The following is a 24,318-nucleotide window of genomic DNA, read 5'->3' on the forward strand; positions in this document are numbered from 1 at the left end:
ATGTTGGCCCATTCCTCCTGACAGAGCTGGTGTAACTGAGTCAGGTTTGTAGGCCTCCTTGCTCACACACACATTTTCAGTTCTGCCCACAAATGTTCTATAGGATTGAGGTCAGGGCTTTGTGATGGCCACTCCAATACCTTGACTTTGTTGTCCTTAAGCCATTTGCCACAACTTTGGAAGTATGATTGGGGTCATTGTCCATTTGGAAGACCCATTTGCGACCAAGCTTTAACTTCCTGACTGATGTCTTGAGATGTTGCTTCAATATATCCACATAATTTCCCTTCCTCATAATGCCATCTATTTTGTGAAGTGCACCAGTCCCTCCTGCATCAAAGCACCCCCACAGCATGATGCTGACACCCCCGTGCTTCACGGTTGGGATGGTGTTCTTCGGCTTGCAAGCAACCCCATTTTTCCTCCAAACATAACGATGGTCAATATGGCCAAACAGTTCTATTTTGTTTCATCAGACCAGAGGACATTTCTCCAAAATGTATGATCTTTGTCACCATGTGCAGTTGCAAACTGTAGTCTGGCTTTTTTATGGCGGTTTTGGAGCAGTGGCTTCTTCCTTGCTGAGTGGCCTTTCAGGTTATGTCGATAAATGACTAATTTTACTGTGGATATAGATAATTTTGTACCTGTTTCCTCCAGCATCTTCACAAGGTCCTTTGCTGTTGTTCTGGGATTGATTGACGCACAAAAGTACGTTCATCTCTAGGAGACAGAACGCGTCTCCTTCCTGAGCGGTGTGACGGCTGCGTGTTTATACTTGTGTACTATTGTTTGTACAGATGAACGTGGTACCTTCAGGCGTTTGGAAATTACTCCCAATGATGAACCACACTTGTGGAGGTCTACAATTTTGGCTGATTTCTTTTGATTTTCCAATGATGTCATGCAAAGAGGCACTGAGTTTGAAGGTAGGCCTTGAAATACATCCACAGGTACACCTCCAATTGACTCAAATTATGTCAATTAGCCTATCAGAAGCTTCTAAAGCCATGACATCATTTTCTGGAATTTTCCAAGCTGTGATACAGTGAATTATAAGTGAAATAATATGTTTGTAAACAATTGTTGGAAAATTACTTGTGTCATAACTTGTGTCATAACCGACTTGCCAAAACTATAGTTTGTTAACAAGAAATATGTGGAGTGGTTGAAAATTGAGTTTTAATGACTCCAAGTGTATGTAAACTTCCGACTTCAACTGTTTTATAGATGTCACAAATGTATCATTTGTAGAGATCTTTATTAAAAATGTAGTTATTTGTCACATTTGATTGTGTAAAACCTAGCAGTACTACTTATTTCTCTGAGAGTGAGGTGGATATATAGTGTTTTGCAACAAAACATGAGTGAGAGATTTCAAACAAATACGTGTCTTGCATTGAACAACTCCATGCCATGATTAGGTGGGGTGAAAAAAAAAACCAGTTATTTAAACAATAAAAGGTAATTTACCAACATTTCTGGAAAAGGATATATAGTGTTTTGTAATGAAACTCTTAAGATATTCTTGGTAATACATATAGTGCATTCGGAAAATATTCAGACACCTTTACTTTTTCCACATTTTGTTACTATACAGCCTTATTCTAAAATTGATTAAATAGTTTTTTCCCCCTCATCAATCTATATACAATACCCTATAATGAAAACGCAAATATAGGTTTTTATACATTTTTGCAAATGTATAAAAAAATAAAATAAATGAAATATCACATTGGCATAAGTATTCAGACCCTTTACTCAGTACTTTGTTGAACACATTTGGCAGCATTACAGCCTAGAGTCTTATTGGGTATGGTGCTACAAACTTGGCACACCTGTATTTGGGGAGTTTCTCCCATTCTTCTCTGCAGATCCTCTCAAGCTCTGTCAGGTTGGATGGGGAGCATCGCTGCACAGCTATTTTCAGGTCTCTCCAGCGATGTTAGATCGGGTTTAAGTCCAGGCTCTGGCTGGGCCACTCAAGGACATTCAGAGAATAGTCCCAATGCCATTCCTGCATTGGCTTGGCTGTGTGCTTAGGGTCATTGTCCTGTTGGAAGGTGAACCTTCGCCCCAGTCTGAGGTCCTGAGCAGGTTTTCGTCAAGTATCTCTCTGTACTTTTCTCCATTCATCTTTCCCTTGATCCTGACTAGTCTCCCAAGCCCTGCCACTGAAAAACATCTCCACAGCATGATGCTGCCACCACCATGCTTCACCGTAGGGATGGTGCCAGGTTTCCTCCAGATGTGTCACTTGGCATTCAGGCCAAAGAGTTCAATCTTGGTTTCATCAGACCAGAGAATCTTGTTTCTCATGGTCTGAGAGTCCTTTAGGTGCCTTTTGGCAAACTCCAAGCAGGTTGTCATGTGCCTTTTACTGAGGAGTGGCTTCCGTCTGGCCACTCTACCATAAAGGCCTGATTGGTGGAGTGCTGCAGAGATGGTTGTCCTTCTGAAAGGTTCTCCCATCTCCACAGAGGACCTCTGGAGCTCTGTCAGAGTGACCATCGGGTTCTTGGTCAACCTCCCTGACCAAGGACCTTCTCCCCCGGGTGGCCTGCTCTAGGAAGAGTATTGGTGGTTCCAAACTTCTTCCATTTAAGAATGATGGAGGTCACTGTGTTCTTGGGGACCTTCGATGCTGCAGAATTGTTTTGGTACCCTTCCCCAGATCTGTGCCTCGACACAATCCTGTCTCGGAGCTGTACGGACAATTCCTTCGACCTCATGGCTTGGTTTTTGCTCTGACATGCACTGTCAACTGTGGGACCTTATATAGACAGGTGTGTGCCTTTTCAAATAATGTCCAATCAATTGCATTTACCACAAGTTGTAGAAACATCTCAAGGATGATTAATGGAAACAGGATGCACCTGAGCTCAATTTCGAGTCTCATAGCAAAGGGTTTCTGTTTATAAGTTTTAATACATTTGCAAACATTTCTAAAAGCCTGTTTTCACTTTGTCATTATGGGGTATTGTGTGTAGATTGATGGGGATTTTTTATATTTTTTAAATCCATTTTAGAATAAGGCTGTAACGCAACAAAATGTGGAAAAAGTATAGGGTCTGAATATTTTCCGAATGCACTGTCTGTATCTGGTGACACTGCTGAAACATTAATGCACTTTCTCACAAAACCTTGCAAGTTCAAATCCCCAAAGCATTGATGCACATTTTACATTAGGGGCTCTATTTTAACAAACCTAACGAAATGGTAAATGTTAGTGCTGGCGGTAGCGCTATAGGGGCGGGGGTGTATTATTGCTATTTTTACAACCGAATTATGGGCGCAGTAGCTGGCGGTGGCGCGAAAGGGCTAGGTTTTGATGACTAAACAAGATGTGGGCGTGTCGAGGCTTGACACCTGACTGGCCAATCAGAATGTGCTCCATGGCTAAATATGTTGTTGCTTCAAGTTGTGTATTTTACATCCTTTTATGTATGTGTTGTCATCAACTCCAATTGGATTGTTAGTCCGTTATAGCCTAGTTCGTTAAATAGCCTGCCCCATATTTGCTAAATATGCTGAACATGTTTGCTGTCCACATTATTCTAATTGTATTGCTTCATTATGCTTCTTTGTTAAACATAGGCTAAAGCATTCACACTGATATAGGGGCTAGGCCTGCTATAAATTGCAGTCTGGACATGCCAAACGTAGTCAATAAGCAAGATTAAATTCACCAGGCTATTGATGAGGACTAAAGAGAGTATAATTCTAATCAAATTCTAATAAAAATAGGCTATGTCTAAATACAGTTGCAGGCACCATAATTGCTCCCCCTGAGCATATAATACAGACAAGGCAACTTTGACTATGGAAGGTTTTATTAACATCCAAACTTTGAGCTAGACAAAGATCCAATATGAAGATTAAGGGGGAATGTCCACTCACCGTTATACTGCTCCCAAATGTAATGTTTTATAAACATCATGGAACCATCTTACAGATCATATTTGCACTTCTCCAGAAATAGTAGACAAAATTGCATTGCTTTCGAGTCATGTACGTTCTCAACATAAACCCATGGACAGTGAATCTTTCAAATAAGTTAGATTTTTCAAATCAAATTAAATGAAAAACAATCAGTTTTTTTAAAACAACAACAATATTTCTATATAGGATCGGGTCAGAAGCATGATATCATAAATCACATCTCTCGTTCCATGAGCAGAAGGCAATGTGTGCACACATAGGCCTAAGGCTCTTCGGCAGGAGGCATGGATGTTTGTCCTGTACATTGAAGATAGTTTATTAAATAGTATACAGTAACCCTACAATAGTCCTAGTTATAACAACCATGTATTAGTATATCAGTAGTGCTGCTTGAAATTGGCACATTGGCTCACCCCTCCCACCTCAGCTCAAGCGAGCTGCTATAAGACAGGTCAATTACCAACCCTGGCGCTAGGGGTTTAGCACAGTGCAGAAATGTATTATTGCCATTGAATCTGTGGCCAATCTCTGTCATGCCCACAGACCTGGTGGTGTAGCAGGAAATTCATGTCATTAGCAACCAGGAGGTTGTGAGTATAAATCCCAAGTGAGTTATAGTCTCAAGGAAGCAGCATACTATCCTTTTACAACAATACCACCTAAATTCAGATATACAAATTCATTAACGTTTTTTCTGTTTATTGTACTTTCAGTGCAGCCGGTAGACTGTAGTGTACCGTAAAATTACAAAAACTTTTTAACAGTGTAGCATTTCATGGTATAAAAGGAAAACATGGTGGAGAGGGGAAGAACAGGATGGTTCTTCACAACCATCATAGAAGTAAAGAACCCTTCCTGATATTCCCCCCCAAAAAATGGGTACAAATATCACCCTCACCCCTGACAAAGAACCCCTCTATAACCTTTTTTTTAATGTAGTGTATAGATCATCGGAAAGAGCAGATTCTAAGGGTTCTAACACTCCTACGTTTGCCAAGCAATTGTATTCTTACTATAAAATGTATGTGGTTTGACTATGATAAGGGCAGGGGAATATATGCGTGTCTTGTCTGCTAATAATAAATTACATAAATGATTGACTGATCTCAAGTCAGAATACCACCCGATGTTCTCTGTATATCATGCCCCTTTCAGGGGCCAGCAAAGGAAACATCAGCCTATGTCCTTTAAAGGTGTGGACTATAACACTGTTCCAGGAGGAAAATGACTGTTCCCATGAGCCGGCACTTCCCCCGCAATACCATCTGTGACATTGGATTCATCAGATTTCTTCTGCCACTCTGCTCCAATAAGAGTGGGCCCTGCACACCAAATAACTATGTGGAAGGGCTGAAATCCTATTGGAGCTATATTTCCTTAGCACAGTGTTGTGAAACTTGGCTGAAGAGTAAAGCTACTGAAATATCTCTGGATCACTTTCGTTCCAGACTTGAATTGGTGTGGCGATGTACCACCAAAAAGTCTGAGTCTGTAGGCTTGCTTTCTGGGTCAGTGGACTCGTACAGTGAGAACAACACAAACAAACACAGGTCAACGTATTTTATACCATCAATCTACAGATTACTGTTAGTGCACAACCAGTCATATTTGTTTTATATATTTAAGCCAAATGGTCTCTTGCCATGTCTGGAAAAAATCCATGAGTGCTTGCGAACATGCAGCTTTGATGAGGATAGTTGTGTTATGGCACAATTCATTAGTGATGATTTTCCTGATGCTGACTCTTAATCTTAAACCACAAACATACTTATTTGACCACAAAATCCCATCAATCCTTAAACTGACCCAATGGTCTTGAGCCAGATAAACAACATGTGCAAGATGTACGTTCCACAATAACAGTCAGCCGACCTGGGTTCAAATACTAATTGAAAATGTTGTCATATTTTGAGGATTTGATCTAGTCTTCTGGGAGTGCCAGATGGGTGGGGCTTACTATTTTAGGACTATTATATTTGTCCAATAAGCCAGGTAAGCTCAATCAAGCACTGACAAAGTATTTGAAATTATTTCAAATAAAATTTGAACCCATGGACTGACGGTCATTGGCATGGGCTGCATTAGAACCAGGCACGTGCACATATAGGGGTGCTGGAGCACCTGCCATTTTGCCCTCCTATGGCAAAAGTGCCCTTTTGATTGGTGGTGTTTTTTTAAACTCATTACTTTTTATTGTATTTCTAGTCTATTTTTCTATTCTAACTTTAAATGCAACAAATTGCCCATCGAACTATATAATTTCTCATAAACTCATGAATCTCTTAAAAAGTCCCCTCCCCCGCCCTTCTGCCACCGCAAGCACGACAGTGCGTTGCTGCACTCGTTTTCGTCACATGCACAACAGACCCGGCGCCAAAACAAATCAGTTGGACGGGCATTTGATTTCGATAGGTGGGCCCGTTTTCTCACGGGACCTCCTATGTGTGCACACATTTTTTAAATTGTTGTAATAGTAAAGACCATAGGCAGCTCATGAGTTTCAAGTTTGGGGAAGCTTACAATTAATCCTAGAATTTCTACCAATATGTGTGCCAGTTACGAATATTTATATATGCACATTTTCGTGGAACATTTTCCCTTTCAATAATAACGTTTTCATTTCTCAAAATCATTGTCACGTGGTTAATCATAAAAATCTGAAGTAAAATTATAAAAACCTAAAAGTTCAAATTCAACTATGGCGAGAGCACTAGCCTCTGCCAAATGGACACATTGATAAACTGTGTTCCATTGGCGGCCAAAGAAATGAGAGCATAGAACTCAGAGATAGCCTATAGGCCAATGCAGCAGTAGGCCAATAGCTTTCATCATTAACTAAGTAAAATACATAGGCCTAAAGCCGACAAAATAAAAACAGTCGACAATATCCTGATAAAAATTCTGGTTCTTTCAATCACATTCACCTCTCTTCTCCGCCTGTCTGCCTCCCTTTCTATCTGTCTTGACTTGAGCTATTGCTAGTGAAGTTCAACATTGTATCAAATTATCACAGGGTCCAGCCCGAAGCTGTTGCTCACGAACTTGCAACATTGTATCAACTAGCCTATTCCGGGCCCTCAAAGTTTCCTGCACCAGTGACCACTGGATATATGGGATCATCAGATTGTGATATTTTGCTCTTTCACACCGAGGCTTGGCGATTATCGAGGCCGGGAGTGTTGGAAAGATTTTTCAAATACTGATGAAACTATAATTTGCAATGGATGTTAAAAAAACTGACTTTGTTGACTTGTGTGAGGTGAATAAATCATGAGTGGTGTATGTGGTGAGTTAAGACAATCAGAAATAAGACATTGCCAAATGGGCACTTTCCTACATATGCATGCATTCTGGAGATGCACCATATCTTCGCCACACCCCTCTCAACATTTTAAATTATACTCAAAACACATTATCTTCACATATATTCTAGACGCTTTTCACTGACAGCTGCAACTCAATCAGCTAAACATATTGCCACACACACTACCCAAATTGCGGGCTTCGCAAAAAAACTTGATTTGAAATAATCCACAGCAATTTATTTTAAAGACGCTAATGATCATCTGTGGCAAAGTCATGCTCCCTGGTGAAGTATTTTGAACAATTTTATTTAGAAAGGAGTAATTACAGTGAGGGAAAAAAGTATTTGATCCCCTGCTGATTTTGTACATTTGCCCACTGACAAAAAAATGATCAGTCTTTAATTGTAATGGTAGGTTTATTTGAACATTGAGAGACAAAATAACAACCAAAAAATCCAGAAAAATGCATGTCAAAAATGTTATAAATTGATTTGCATTTTAATGAGGGAAATAAGTATTTGACCCCCTCTCAATCAGAAAGGTTTCTGTCTCCCAGGTGTCTTTTATACAGGTAATGAGCTGAGATTAGGAGCACACTCTTAATGGGAGTGCTCCTAATCTCATCTTGTTACCTGTATAAAAGACACCTGTCCACAGAAGCATTCAATCAATCAGATTCCAAACCCTCCACCATGGCCAAGACCAAAGATCTCTCCAAGGATGGCAGGGACAAGATTGTAGACCGAAACAAGGCTGGAATGGGCTACAAGACCATCGCCAAGCAGCTTGGTGAGAAGGTAACAACAGTTGGTGCGATTATTCGCAAATGGAAGAAACACATAATAACTGTCAATCTCCCTCGGCCTGGGGCTCCATTCAAGATCTCACCTCGTGGAGCTGCAATGATCATGAGAACGGTGAGGAATCAGCCCAGAACTACATGAGAGGATCTTGTCAATGATCTCAAGGCAGCTGGGACCATAGTCACCAAGAAAACAATTGGTAACACACTACGCCGTGAAGGACTGAAATCCTGCAGCGCCCGCAAGGTCCCCCCTGCTCAAGAAAGCACATATACAGGGCCGTCTGAAGTTTGCCAATGAACATCTGAATGATTCAGAGGAGAACTGGGTGAAAGTGTTGTGGTCAGATGAGACCAAAATCGAGCTCTTTGGCATCAACTCAACTCGCCGTGTTTGGAGGAGGAGGAATGCTGCCTATGACCCCAAGAACACCATCCCCACCGTCAAACATGGAGGTGGAAACATTATGCTTTGGGGGTGTTTTTTCTGCTAAGGGGACAGGACAACTTCACCGCATCAAAGGGACGATGGACGGGGCCATGTACCGTCAAATCTTGGGTGAGAACCTCCTTCCCTCAGCCAGGGCATTGAAAATGGGTCGTGGATGGGTATTCCAGCATGACAATGACCCAAATCACACGGCCAAGGCAACAAAGGAGTGGCTCAAGAAGAAGCACATTAAGGTCCTGGAGTGGCCTAGCCAGTCTCCAGACCTTAATCCCATAGAAAATCTGTGGAGGAAGCTGAAGGTTCGAGTTGCCAAACGTCAGCCTCGAAACCTTAATGACTTGGAGAAGATCTGCAAAGAGGAGTGGGACAAAATCCCTCCTGAGATTTGTGCAAACCTGGTGGCCAACTATAAGAAACGTCTGACCTCTGTGATTGCCAACAAGGGTTTTGCCACCAAATACTAAGTCATGTTTTGCAGAGGGGTCAAATACTTATTTCCCTCAATAAAATGCAAATCAATTTATAACATTTTCGACATGCGTTTTTCTGGATTTTTTTGTTGTTATTTTGTCTCTCACTGTTCAAATATACCTACCATTAAAATTATAGACTGATCATGTCTTTGTCAGTGGGCAAATGTACAAAATCAGCAGGGGATCAAATACTTTTTTCCCTCACTGTATATGATTTTGGCAAAACATGAATTTACTTTAGGGCAATACAGCATCCTAACAGTGCACTGTGCACCCGCCAACTTTCCTTTCCAACTTGCAAGAGGCTGAAACCAGACATCTACAGTGCCTTCGGAAAGTATTCAGACCCCTTGACTTTTTCCACAAAAAAAATACGATACAGCCTTATTCTAAAATTGATTAAATATAATTTTTTTTTAACCCCATAATGACAAAGTGAAAACAGGTTTGTAGTATAAAAAAATATATACCATTTAAAAAAAGAAATACCTTATTTACATAGGTTTTCAGACACTTTGCTATGAGACTAGAAATTGAGCTCAGGTGCATCCTGTTTCCATTGATCATCTTTGAGATGTTTTTACAACTTGATTGGAGTCCACCTGTGGTCAATTCAATTGATTGATATAGACGCGAAAGAAATGCACACCTATTTAGGCAAGGTGCTGGCTAACGGAGTAAAACACTTGGAAAGGAAAAGGAGAGCCGCACACTCTAGGAGCTCAGATGCAATAATTTAATAACCTAATAACAAACGTTTCGATAGACAAGCTGTCTTCATCAGGATATAATGACAAAAACTGCGGGTCACTAGTTTAAATAGTGTCAAAGGACACACACAGGTGTCTGTAATCATGTCTGGGTGTGGCATAATAGCATTGGTTAATTCACAGATGAACAGAACATACAAAAAACATGGATAGCATACGATCATAGATACAACTTGGCTACATAGGCCTACAAACATTTACAATGAATAGCAAAATCACAAGAATGGCTTCAAATCAAAGTCTATGTTGAGACCGAAGGGAGCAAGGGTCTTTAAATTAAAGATCGTTTTAACAATAAGTTGTCGAGGTCACCCCATCTCCTAGGGAGGGTGACATGTTCGATGCCGATATAACGTGACCTCGACAACTTATTGTTAAAACGAGAGGCTGTGCTGTCGAGGCACAGATCTGGGGAAGGGTACCAAAACATTTATGCAGCATTGAAGGTCCCCAAGACCACAGTGGCCTCCATCATTCTTAAATGGAAGAAGTTTGGAACCACCAAAGCTCTTCCTAGAACTGTCCGCCTGGCCAAACTGAGCAATCGTGGGAGAAGGGCCTTGGTCAGAGAGGTGACCAAGAACCTGATGGTCACTCTGACAGAGCTCCAGAGTTCCTCTGTGGAGATTGGAGAACCTTCCAGAAGGACAACCATCTCTGCAGCACTCCACCAATCAGGCCTTTATGGTAGAGTGGCCAGACGGAAGCCACTCCTCAGTAAAAGGCACAGTTTGCTAAAAGGCACCTAAAGGACTCTCAGACCATGAGAAACAAGATTCTCTGGTCTGATGAAACCAAGATTGAACTATTTGGCCTGAATGCCAAGCGTCACGTCTGGAGGAAACCTGGCACCATCCCTACAGTGAAGCATGGTGGTGGCAGCATCATGCTCTGGGGATGTTTTTCAGTGGCAGGGACTGGGAGACTATTCAGGATCGAGACAAAGATGAACGGAACAAAGTACAGAGAGATCCTTGATGAAAACCTGCTCCAGAGCACTCAGAACCTCAGACTGGGGCGAAGGTTCACCTTCCAACAGGACAACAACTCTAAGCACACAGCCAAGACAACACAGGAGTGCTTTCGGGACAAGTCTCTGAATGTCCTTGAGTGGCCCAGCCAGAGCCCAGACTTGAACCCGATCGAACATCTCTGGAGATACCTGAAAATAGCTGTGCAGCGACGCTCACCATCCAACCTGATAGAGCTTGAGAGGATCTGCAGAGAAGAATGGGAGAAACTCATCAAATACAGGTGTGCCAAGCTTGTAGCGTCATACCCATGAAGACTTGATGCTGTAATCGCTGACAAAGGTGTTCAACATAGTACTGTGTAAAGGGTCTGAATAATTATGTAAATGTGATATTTCCGTTTTTGATTTTTTATAAATTAGCAAACGTTTTAAAAAAAATTGTTTTTGCTTTGTCATTATGGGGTATTGTGTGTATAATGATGAGGGAAAAAAAAACAATTTAATCAATTTTAGAATAAGGCTGTAACGTAACAAAATGTGGAAAAAGTCAAGTGGTCTGAATACTTTCCGAAGGCACAGGAAAATTACATGTCTGACTGCTCTGGGCCTTTAACACTTGCAAGGCTGCCGGGCCAGGCGGAATACCAGGGCACGTACTCAGAGCATGCATAGATCAAACTCTCCTTGTCCCAGCCTGTAATTACAACATGTTTCAAGCTGACTACCAGTGTCCCTGTCCCCAAGAACTCCAAGGTAACCTGCCTAAATGTCTATCATCCCGTAACACGTACATCTGGATTCATGAAGTGCTTTGAACTGCTGGTCATGACACACATCAACACCATCATCCCAGACACCCTGGAACACTCCAATTTGCATACCGCCCCAATAGATCTGCCTTACTGACCTTCAACACAGGGGCCCCTCAGGGGTGTGTGCTTAGTTCCCTCTTGTGCTTCCTGTTCACCCACAACTGCATGGGCAGGCACGACTCCAACACCATTATCAAGTTTGCTGACGACACGACAGTGGTAGGCATGATCACTGATGGAGATGAGACCTGGCAGTATGGTGCCAGGACAACAACCTCTCCCTCAATGTCAGTAAGACCAAGGAGCTGATCGTGGACTACAGGAAACAGGGCACGCCCCCATCTACATCAAAGGCGCTGTACTGGAGTGGGTAGAGAGTTTCAAATTCCTTGGTGTCCACATCACTAGGGACTTAACATGGTTCACATACACCCGCATTGTCGTGAAGAGGGCACGACAGCGCCTCTTCCCGCTCAGGAGGCTGAAAAGATTTGGCATGGGCCCTCAGATCCTCAAACATTTCTACAGCTGGACCATTGAGACCATCTTGACTGGCTGCATCACCGCTTGGTATGGCAACTACACCTCCTTCGACCGCAAAGCGCTACAGAGTGTGATGTAGACGGCCCAGTACATCACTGTGGCCAAGCTTCCTGCCATCCAGGACCTATATACTAGGCAGTGTCAGAGGAAGGCCCAAACATTTTTAAAAGACTCCTGTCACCCAAGTCATAAACTGTTCTCTCTGCTACCGCAAGTGGTACTGGAGCGCCAAGTCTAGGTCCAAAAGGCTCCTTAACAGCTTCTAACCCCAAGCCATAAGACTGCTGAACAATTAATCAAATGGCCACCCAGAATATTTGCATTGACACCCCCCACTGCTGCTACTCACTGTTTATTATCTATGCATAGTCACTTTACCCTTACCTACATGTACACATTACCTCGACTAACCTGTACCCCCGCACATTGACTCGGTACTGGTACCCCCTATATATAGCCTCATTGTTGTTAATTTATTGTGTTACTTAAAAAATGTAGTACTCGTTTATTTAGTAAATATTTTCTTAACTCAATATTCTTAAAACTGCATTGTTGGTTAAAGACTTGTAAGTAAGCATTTCATGGTAAGGTTTACACCTGTTGTATTCGGCGCATATGACAAATACAATTTGATTCAATTTGATTCTGATCACCTTATTACGGACAGACCTCTGCTGGCATGGTTACATGTGGTCTGCGGTTGTGAGGCCGGTTGGATGTACTGCCAAATTCTCTAAAACAACATTGGTTTATGGTAGAGAAATTAAAATTCAATTCTCTGGCAACAGCTCTGGTGGGCATTCCTGCAGTCAGCATGCCAATTACATGCTCCCTTCAAAACGTAAGACATGTGTGGCATTGTGTTGTGTGACAAAACAAATTTTACACATATAGTATTTAGTATATGTAAAGACAAGATTAAATCAAGAACAGCCTGATGGGTGACAATATTAGCCTATCACTTGTGAATGCTATATTATCACTTGTCAATGATGCCCAGCTTGTGTGCAGTAGGGCAAGAAACAGCGCATGCCTTTTTTTGCGTCTTTTTCAAAACATAGTCGCCCATAGGCCTATATGTTTTGATAAGGTTTGTATCACAACTAAAGTGGCCAAATAACTTCTACATGTTGTTCCATGTAGTGAATCTGTTATTCAATGCGTTTGTATGGGTTAATAGCAGTAAGGCCAAAAATAAATGTTCATCAAATAATGTTTTTATATATTTTTGGGGATACTTCAAGGGGTTTTAAAATTCTACATTAAATAGCAAAATGATCCTTGTTATGACCTTAAAACAATTCCATATAGCTTAGTGGTACCCCACCCCCCCTCTCCCGGTTTAAACAGGGCTTGGACTCTTATGGGTTAAAGATATGACAGATAGGAGTGGCTATAGAGTCAGTTACCATCCTCGATAACAATAATTTTTCCACCTCTCCTACACTAACTTTACAAAATTCTAATTTGCAATGCTTTTCTTTCATTAATTATTTTTATTATTTGTATACCCCCTTTTTCTTCCCAATTTTGCTCTTGTCTCATCGCTGCAACTCCCCTCAACGGGCTCGGAAGAGGCGAAGGTCACGTCATGCGTCCTCTGAAACATGACATTATTTCTTTTTTTTTATGCATGAGTACGATGGCTGCCTAAGATTGTCCACTTTGCCAATGAAGTAATCATTAAAATAATTGGCAAAATAAAATGGTTTTGTGATGAATAAGCCATCTGATTCAGTAATTTGTCTTTCTGCCCATAATTTAATTTAAAGTACTCCCAATTTTTTTTTTTTTTCATCTTCCTTTTTTTCATTGATCTTGGCTTCATAATAGAGTTTATTCTTTTTTTGTTGTTGAGTTTCATAATTTCTCAATTTGCTGTAAGTCAGCCAGTCAGATGTGCAGCAAGACTTATTAGCCACTCTTTTTGCCCCATCTCTTTCAACCATACAGTTTTTAAATTCCTCATCAATCCACGGAGCCTTAACAGTTCTAACAGTCAGTTTCAGTTAATCAATCATTTTAAATAGTAATTTCATAAATCCATCAAGTGCATCAGACCAACAAGTACACTGCTCAAAAAAATAAAGGGAACACTTAAACAACACAATGTAACTCCAAGTCAATCACACTTCTGTGAAATCAAACTGTCCACTTGGGAAGCAACACTGATTGACAATAAATTTCACATGCTGTTGTGCAAATGGAATAGACAACAGGTGGAAATTATAGGCAATTAGCAAGACACCCCCAATAAAGGACTGGTTTTGTAGGTGGTGACCACAGACCACTTCTCAGTTCCTATGTTTCCTGGCTGATGTTTTGGTCACTTTTGAATGCTGGCGGTGATTTCACTCTAGTGGTAGCATGAGCATTGATACAATTGATTTCCAATGATAATTTTTGTGTGATTTTGTTGTCAGCACATTCAACTATGTAAAGAAAAAAGTATTTTATAAGATTATTTCATTCATTCAGATCTAGGATGTGTTATTTTAGTGTTCCCTTTTTTTTTTTGAGCAGTGTATGTTTTACATAACCCACATGAGTCACAGCAAAGTATTTTGTATGTTATTTTATACACTATTTTAGACCCAGCTTTTGGAACTTTGGCTTTCCTGGATATAGCCACTACTTGAACACTACGTCCAATGGGTACGGATAAAGCTTTAGAACAGTATTAGTACAAATGTGATGTAAAAATGTGTGGATGATCTTGTTCCTGTAGTGTTTGAAAACACCCTGATAGGTTGATTAATAACCTGAACCAGATTACAGGCACTGGTTAAAGTGAGAAGCTTCCGCCTTAGGCTTCCTTTTTCCAAGATAATCCATTCACCTGACAGGTGTGGCATATCAAGAAGCTGATTAAACAGCATGATCATTACACAGGTGCACCTTGTGCTGTGGACAATAAAAGGCCACTCTAAAATGTGCAGTTTTGTCACACAACACAATGCCACAGATGTCTCAAGTTTTGAGGGAATGTGCAATTGGCATGCTGACTGCAGGAATGTCCACCAGAGCTGTTGCCAGATAATTGGATGTTAATTTCTCTATCATAAGCCGCCTCCAACATTGTTTTAGAGAATTTGGCAGTACGTCCAACAGGCCTCACAACCGCAGACCACGTGTAACCAAGACAGCCCAGGACCTCCACGTCTGTCTTCTTCACCTGCGGGATCATCTGAGACCAGCCACCCGGAGAGCTGATGAAACTGTGGGTTTGCACAACCGAAGAATTTCTGTACAAACTGTCAGAAACCGTCTCAGGGAAACTAATCTGTGTGCTCGTCGTACTCACCAGGGTCTTGTCCTGACAACGATGAGACAGCCTATAGGGAGGAGGTCAGAGACCTGGCCATGTGGTGCCAGGATAACAACCTCTCCCTCAACGTGATCAAGACAAAGGAGATGATTGTGGACTACAGGGAAAAAAAGAGGGCTGATCACGCCCCCATTCTCATCGACGGGGCTGTATTGGAATAGGTTGAGAGCTTCAAGTTCCTTAGTGTCCTCATCACCAAAAAACTATCATGGTCCAAACACACCAAGACAGTCGTGAAGAGGGCACGACAAAGCCTATTCCCCCTCAGGAGACTGAAAAGATTTGGCATGTGTCCTCAGATCCTCAAAAAGTTATACAGCTGCACCATCGAGAGCATCCAGACTAGTTGCATCACCGCCTGTTATGGCAACTGCTCAGCCTCCGACCGCAAGGCACTACAGAGGGTAGTGCGTACGGCCCAGTACATCACTGGGGCCAAGCTTCCTGCCATCCAGGACCTCTATACCAGGCGGTGTCAGAGGAAGGCCCTAAAAATTGGCAAAGATTCCAGCCACCCTAGTCATAGACTGTTCTCTCTGCTACCGCACGGCAAGCGGTACCGGAGTGCCAAGTCTAGTTCCAAAAGGCTTCTCAACAGCTTCTACCCCCAAGCCTTAAGACTCCTGAACAGCTAATCAAGGCTACCCGGACTATTTGCACTGCCCCCCCACCCCACCCCACCCCATCCCCCTATTTTACGCTGCTGCTACTCTGTTTATTATTTATGCATAGTCACTTTAACTCTCCCACATGTACATATTATCTCAATTACCTCGACTAGAATCACATTGACTCTGTACCGGTACCCCCCTGTATGTAGCCTCCCTACTGTTATTTTATTTTACTGCTGGTCTTTAGTGATTTGCTTTTTTTTATTTTACTTTTTCTTTAAAAAATGGCATTGTTGGTTAAGGGCTTGTAAGTAAGCATTTCACTGTAATGTCTACACCTGTTGTATTCGGGGCATGTGGCAAATGAAATTTTATTTTATTTGCATTTGCATTTTATCATTGGCAATTAGAATGCACAGAGATACCGTGATGAGATCCTGAGGCCCATTGTCGTGCCATTCACCCGCCACCATCACCTCATGTTGCTCCCGAGTGGCGCAGCGGTCTAAGGCACTGCATCTCAGTGCTAGAGGTGTCACTACAGACCCTGGTTCGATTCCAGGCTGTATCATAATCCGGCCGTAATTGGGAGTCCCATAGGGTGCCGCACAATTGGCCCAGCTTTGTCCGGGTTTGGCCGGGGTAGGCCGTCATTGTAAATAAGAGTTTGTTCTTAACTGACTTGCCTAGTGAAATAAAGGTTCAATTTAAAAACTCACCAGACATGTCACCCATTGACCAAACATGCTCAATGGTTGACATGTCTGGTGAGCATGCTCTGGGTTGACGTGTACGACAGCGTGTTCCAGTTCCTGCCAATATCCAGCAACTTCGCACAGCCATTGAAGAGGAGTGGGACCACAATCAACAGCCTGATCAACCATTTGCATGAGGCAAATGGTGGTCACACTGGTTTTCTGATCCACTCCCTCCCTTTATTTTAAGAGATATGTCATCAACAGATGCATATCTGTATTCACAGTCATGTGAAATGCATAGATTAGGGCTTTATGAATTCATTTCAATTGACTGATTTCCTTAGATGAATTGTAACTCTTTGACATTCCTTAGATGAACTGCAAATCTTTGACATTTTTGCACATTGGGTTTATATTTTTGTTCAGTGTACATATCTACCTCAAATTCATTGTACCCCTGCACATTGTTATGGTACTGGTACTCCCTGTGTACAAAACATTAAGAACACATTCCTAATATTGAGTTGCACCCCTCCTTTTGCCCTCAGAACAGCCTCAATTTGTTGGGGCATGGACTCTACAAGGTGTCGAAAGTGTTCCACAGGGATGCTGGCCCATGTTGACTCCAATACATCCCACAGTTGTGTCAAGTTGGCTGGATGTCCTTTGGGTGGTGAACCATGTGTGATACACATGGGAAACTGTGGAGTGTGAAAAACCCAGCAGCGTTACAGTTCTTGACACAAACCAGTGCGCCTAGCACCTACTACCATACCCCTTTCAAAGGCACTTAAATAGTTTGTCTTGCCCATTCACCCTCTGAATGGCACACATACACAATCCATGTCTCAATTGTGTCAAGGCTTAAGAATCCTTCTTTAACATATCTCCTCCCCTTCATGTACACTGATTGAAGTGGATTTAACAAGTGACATCAATACAGGATCATAGCTTTCACCTGGATTCACCTGGTCAGTCTATGTAATGGAAAGAGCAGGTATTCATAATGTTTTTTACACTCAGTGTATAGCTTATTTTTAACTCTGCATCATTGGGAAGGGCACTTAAGAAGAATTTCATGGTAAAGTCTACACTTATTGTATTTGGTGCATGTGACAAATACAAATATTTGATTTTTATTTTATTTGATTTTGAACAGTCTTACATCTGGTAGGTAAAATGTTGCTGACCGTTTGGTCAGTTAGTAAGCTGACACTGATTTAATTAGAGTTCAAATGGCAGTTTTACTGTAAGTGGTGCTCAAAGGAGGGAAACCCTTGACATGCTAGTCCCTGCAACAAAACAGGTTTTAAAAAACTGGGTGACCTCATTATGCCTATTACTGAGCATACGGACAGCATCCTGTGTTAAAATACTCTTGTTCATCCCATGACCTTTTACATTTTTGGTTGATTTCACATTGAATTCACGTTAGTTGACACCTCAACCAAATTTGTATCAAAATTATAAATTATATCTGTGCCCAGTGGGTAGTTTCTGCCTACCACTTGCCAGAATGTGGTTGGATATTGCTGGATTTATGCCCATTGGTAAACATGGACTTTATTTGCATTCTGTTAAGATTTCTGTTAAGATGTCTAAAAAGCTCTGCTTTCTTCATTGAACGTTTCCCCCCCAATAGGGTACTCCTGGTCCACAGGGTGAGAAGGTAGGTAAACAAATGTTTATATGTTTTATTCATATGTTCAAAATGTAATTAATGCATTACTTTCCAAGGACTAACTTTCTTTGATTTCTCTGGCATTGGCATGGACATGATCCATAATTTATTCGCATTTCCCACCCTCCCGTACAGTACATTTTGGGGTCAAAAGCATTAACATATGACTTTACTTTATTCTCTAATTAAATGTGGCCATAAATAATGTAATTTGCCTGGTATTCTGCAGGTCCCCTTTAAAAAAGAAGTCCTAACGACCTCAAGTCTCAGTTCTGAATGTTTGTCGTTCACACATCTACGGCACACTACATTAATGACTAAACACCAGGACCCGAACTGAAGTGCTTAAATGCTTCGCAGAACATTCCTCCTTAGAATGGCAGCTGAGTGTCACGATCGTCTATGTCGTCCAAGTATGACCAAGGCGCAACGTGTCCAAGAAACATGACTTTATTAATCAAAGTAACCAAATACAAAACAAAAGACGACTCAAATGAAGTCCACGGTACAACAGACCGAAAACGGAACAAAAACCCACAAACACACAGTGAAACCACAACAGTTTAAATATGGCTCCCAATCAGAGATAACGAGCCGACAGCTGTCACTCGTTACCTCCGATTGGGAGTCACATGAATAATCAAGAACCACCACAACATAGAAATGAACACCTAGAAACCAACATAGAAATACACCCAAAAGAAAATGAACAACCCTGGCTCAATAATCAAAGTCCATGGAGCCAGAGTGTCACAGTACGCCCCCTAAAGGTGCGAACTCCGGGCGCACCAGCATACAGTCTAGGGGAGGGTCTGGGTGGGCGTCTGTCCATGGTGGCGGCTCTGGCACTGGTCGTGGTCCCCACCCCACCATAGTCACTACCCGCTTACGTAGCCTCCTCCAAATGACCACCCCCCAACTAAACCCCACAGGATTAAGGGGCAGCACTGGACTAAGAGGCATCACCGGACTCAGGGGCAGCACCGGACTAAGGGGCAGCACCGGGCTAAGGGGCAGCACCGGGCTAAGGGGCAGCACCGGGCTAAGGGGCAGCACCGGACTAAGGGGCAGCACCGGACTAAGGGGCAGCTCCGGACTGAATGGCGGATCCTGGCTGGTTGGCTCTGGCTGATCCTGGCTGGCTGGCGGATCCGGGCTGGACGGCTCTGGCGGATCCTGGCTGGACGGCTCTGGCGGATCCTTGCTGGACGGCTCTGGCGGATCCTGGCTGGACGGCTCTGGCGGATCCTGGCTGGACGGCTCTGGCGGATCCTGGCTGGACGGCTCTGGCGGATCCTGGCTAGACGGCTCTGGCGGATCCTGGCTAGACGGCTCTGGCGGATCCTGGCAGGACGGCTCTGGCGGATCCTGGCTGGACGGCTCTGGCGGATCCTGGCTGGACGGCTCATGGCTGGCTGACGGATCTTGCTGCTCATGGCTGGCTGACGGATCTGGCTGCTCATGGCTGGCTGACGGATCTGGCTGCTCATGGCTGGCTGACGGATCTGGCTGCTCATGGCTGGCTGACGGGTCTGGCTGCTCATGGCTGGCTGACGGATCTGGCTGCTCATGGCTGGCTGACGGATCTGGCTGCTCATGGCTGGCTGACGGGTCTGGCTGCTCATGGCTGGCTGACGGATCTGGCTGCTCATGGCTGGCTGACGGATCTGGCTGCTCATGGCTGGCTGACGGATCTGGCTGCTCATGGCTGGCTGATGGATCTGGCTGCTCGTGGCTGGCTGACGGATCTGGCTGCTCATGGCTGGCTGACGGATCTGGCTGCTCGTGGCTGGTTGACGGATCTGGCTGCTCATGGCTGGCTGATGGTGCTGGCTGGGCGGCTGGCGGTGGAGGCGGACCCCAGCCTCGGATTGCGGTCATCACCTCCAGCAGGGCGGCTCCCATCTGCAGGAGCTGCTCTTGCTGGCCCCGAACCTGGGCTTCCAGTCTAGTATGGGCTGCGTCGGCTCCTGCTGATTCCATAGCTGGTGTATGATTCTGTCTGGCGGAAGGCTCTAGCGGCTCCTGTCTGGCGGAAGGCTCTAGCGGCTCCGGTCTGGCGGACGGCTCTGAAGGCTCATGGCAGACGGGCGGCTTTGCAGGCTCAGTACAGACGGGCGGCTTATGCAGCGCTTGGCAGACGGGCAGTTCAGACGCCATAGGGCAGACGGGCAGTTCAAGCGCCGTTGGGCAGACGGGCAGTTCAGGCGCCGTTGGGCAGACGGCCAGTTCAGGCGCCATTGGGCAGACGGCAGACTCTGGCCGGCTGGCGACGCACCCCGTAGGCTCCGTGCGTGGAGCAGGAACAGGCCGGGCTGGACTGGTGACGCACCCCGTAGGATTCGTGCGTGGAGCAGGAACAGGCCGGGCTGGACTGGTGACGCACCCCGTAGGATTCGTGCGTGGAGCAGGAACAGGCCGGGTCGGGCTGGCGACGCACCCCGCAGGATCCGTGCGTGGAGCAGGAACAGGCCGGGCCGGGCCGGCGACGCGCACCGTATCCCCGGTGCGAGTGGCCGGAACAGGCCGGGCCGGGCTGGCGACGCACATCGCGGACCCGGTGCGTGGAGCAGGAACAGGCCGGTCCGTACCGGGAACACACACCACTGGCCTTAACTGGGGATCAGGAACGGGCCGGACCGGACTGGTAACACACTTCAGTCTCTCACGCCGTGCCACAACAACTTCCCTCCCTCTACTCGCCAATGGCTCCCGTAATCCGATAGCCTTCTCTCCACATCTCCCTGTGGCAGCCTCCTGCTGCCCAGGCGCCCAAGCCATGTGCCCCCCCCAAAAAATTTTTGGGGTTGCCTCTCGTCCTTCCGACGATGGCCCTGCTGATGCCGTTGCTCCTCTCCTGCCAGGTTCTCCCCCTTCATCGCCCTCCGGTACCGGGACGGCCTCCTCCTGCGTAATATGTCCCCAGCCGAGGAGGACATCCACCAGCGTTCTCTCCATACCTGGCGCTTCCTCCCCAAGAAATTCTTGGGTAGTACTCTCGGGCTTCCAGCCTTGCCTCCGTGCTGCCTCCTCATATCGCCGCCTCTCGGCTTTAGCTGCCTCCCGCTCTTCACGAGGACGGCGATATTCTCCCGGTTGATCCCAAGGCCCCTTACCATCCAGAATCTCCTCCCATGTCCATGAATCCTTTATGGGAGTCCATAAATCCTGTGTAGGTAGGTCCTGTTGCCGCTTGACACGCTGCTTGGTCTTTTTGTGGTGGGTTTTTCTGTCACGATCGTCTATGTCGTCCAAGTATGACCAAGGCGCAACGTGTCCAAGAAACATGACTTTATTAATCAAAGTAACCAAATACAAAACAAAAGACGACTCAAATGAAGTCCACGGTACAACAGACCGAAAACGGAACAAAAACCCACAAACACACAGTGAAACCACAACAGTTTAAATATGGCTCCCAATCAGAGATAACGAGCCGACAGCTGTCACTCGTTACCTCCGATTGGGAGTCACATGAATAATCAAGAACCACCACAACATAGAAATGAACACCTAGAAACCAACATAGAAATACACCCAAAAGAAAATGAACAACCCTGGCTCAATAATCAAAGTCCATGGAGCCAGAGTGTCACACTGAGCATGAGAAATAGCCACACTGTCTCTTTATAAGTGTGTAGACTTGGGGACGAATATGTACCCATGAGCCTTGCTTGGGAAGAATAAAACCATGAAAATGGCTGAGACCCCTCGCTTCACACACAATGGACATAGGGCTGCTCTGTCTTCCTCTGTCTTGCTCGACTAACAGGCATTGCAAAGCTCTAATAGGGTTGAGAATGATTTCCTGAATCCATTTGTTTTTAGATAGATATCTGACAGCTGTTGGTATTTGGGTTTAATTAAAGTTATGTTTGATATCAATCCTTGTTGTTCAGTCAGACCCCTTTAATAACTCAATGGACCCCATCAACAAATTGTGTGTCGATCAGGGCACAACACATACAGTAAATGCAAGACCTTTTCAATAATCTTTGACCACAGAATGGCTCATTCAAAAGTTGAGGTTTATGCTAGTGTAGCTAACTGACATTTGGTAATTGGAAACACTTGCATATTGTTTGGCCTCTCATTCAACTACAGCCATTGCTGTTCAATGTTGAAACAGCAACTGTGTTCAATCACCCACCCAAGTTGAATAAAGTACAAAGTCTGAGGATGTGCTAGTTCGGTGGTAGTTCATGTCAGTTTTATTGTTAATGCAAGTTTTTAAAAAATACTAAGAATTGGCACGTCTTAAATTACTGTCATTCCAGAATAAATGTTTTATCACCCTTTGACTGTGGCTTTAAACAGCTTAGAACATTCCACAAAATGATGTCATGGCTTTTGTTGTGTTACAGCCTGAATTTAAAATTGATCAAATTTAGATTTTGTGTCACTGGCCTACACTTAATACCCCATAATGTCAAAGAGGAATTATGTTCTTACAAATTCACTTAAAACGAAAAGCTGAAATGTCTTGAGTGAATAAGTATTCAACACCTTTGTTATTGCAAGCCAAATAAGTTCAGGAGTAAAAATGTGCTTAACAAGTCACATAATAAGTTGCATGGACTCAATCTGTGTGCAATAATAGTGTTTAACATGATTTTTGATGACTACCTATCTCCGTACCCCACACAATATATGTATGGTCACTCAGTTGAGCAGTGAATTTCAAACACAGATGCAACCACAAAGACCAGGGAGGTTTTCCAATGCGAGTTATTGGAAAACCTCCTTGGTCTTTGCCCTTCTTTGCGAGCCATTGGAAAACCTCCCTGGTCTTTGTGGTTGAATAGGTAAACATTTTAATTAGAAAAGCAGACACTGAATATATCTTTGAGCATGGTGAAGTTATTAATTACACTTTGGATGGTGTAGCAATACAGCCAGTCACGACAAAATACAGGCATCCTTCTTACTCAGTTGCCGGAGGGGAATGAAACCGCTCAGGTATTTCACCATGTTTAAAACAGTTACAGATTTTAATGTTTGTGATAGGCGGAAACTAAGGATGGATCAACAACATTATAGTTACTCCACAATACTAACCTAAATGACAGAGTGAAAAGAAGGAAGCCTGTACAGAACACAAATATTCCAAAACATGCAACCTGTTTGCAATAAAGCACTAAAGTAAAACTGCAAAAAATGTGGTAAAGAAATTAACTTAATGTCCTGAATACAAAGTGTTATGTTTGGGGCAAATCCAACACAACACATCACAGTCAAATTTTCTGAATGATTTGTGTTCTGCTATTTCACGAAAGGCATGACCTATTCCTATAAAATAACCCCATTTTAATTCTTAACTAACTCATCAACATGCTTTTTTAAGGAAAGCCTTTTTATCATCAATCCAGATGCCTAGAAATGTATAAGTGGGGACACAATCAATGAGGGCACATCCAATGTACGTATGCCTAAATCATCAGATACATTTTTACATGATTTGGAAAATAACATAACTTGCTTTTACCTGCATTAAATACCAATTTCAGTTCAACAAAGGCTTTCTGCAAGGCAATAAAGGCAGATTGAAGCTCCGAAATAGGCTAGTCAGCCGTGGGGGCAATAACATACACAACAGTATCATCTGCATACAGGTGAATTATTATTATTATTATTATTATTATTATTATTATTGTTAATGTAAAAAGAACTGGACCAAGAATCGATCCCTGTGGGACACCCTTTGTTATGTCCAGAAAACCTGATTTAACATCATCAGTAAATGCACACTGCGTTCTGTACGTTAAATCATTTTCAAACCAGTTACACTCAGGCTGGTACAGGCCAATTGAAGAAAGCCTCTGAATAAGTAATGAGTGATCCACAGTGTCAAAAGCCTTAGATAGGTCAATAAAAAGGGCTGCACAGTGTTTCTTCCTATCCATACAATTAATAGCATAATTTAAAACCC

At 43.5% G+C, this 24,318-nt stretch overlaps 1 protein-coding gene across 8 annotated transcripts in view; it reads left to right on the forward strand.

Annotated features, from left to right (window-relative positions):
- Nucleotides 1–24,318, forward strand: part of LOC121571232 (collagen alpha-1(XXV) chain-like) — a 516,412-nt gene that overhangs the window by 288,184 nt on the left and 203,910 nt on the right. For all 8 annotated transcript variants that reach the window (XM_041882570.1, XM_041882569.1, XM_041882567.1 and 5 more), the window contains exon 5: nucleotides 18,351–18,377. In XM_041882570.1, coding sequence (XP_041738504.1) covers nucleotides 18,351–18,377 — 27 coding nt within the window. The remainder of the gene's footprint in view (nucleotides 1–18,350; nucleotides 18,378–24,318) is intronic.

This window comes from Coregonus clupeaformis, chromosome 8 (genome assembly GCF_020615455.1).
Source record: "Coregonus clupeaformis isolate EN_2021a chromosome 8, ASM2061545v1, whole genome shotgun sequence".
Classification (NCBI taxonomy): Eukaryota; Metazoa; Chordata; class Actinopteri; order Salmoniformes; family Salmonidae; genus Coregonus; species Coregonus clupeaformis.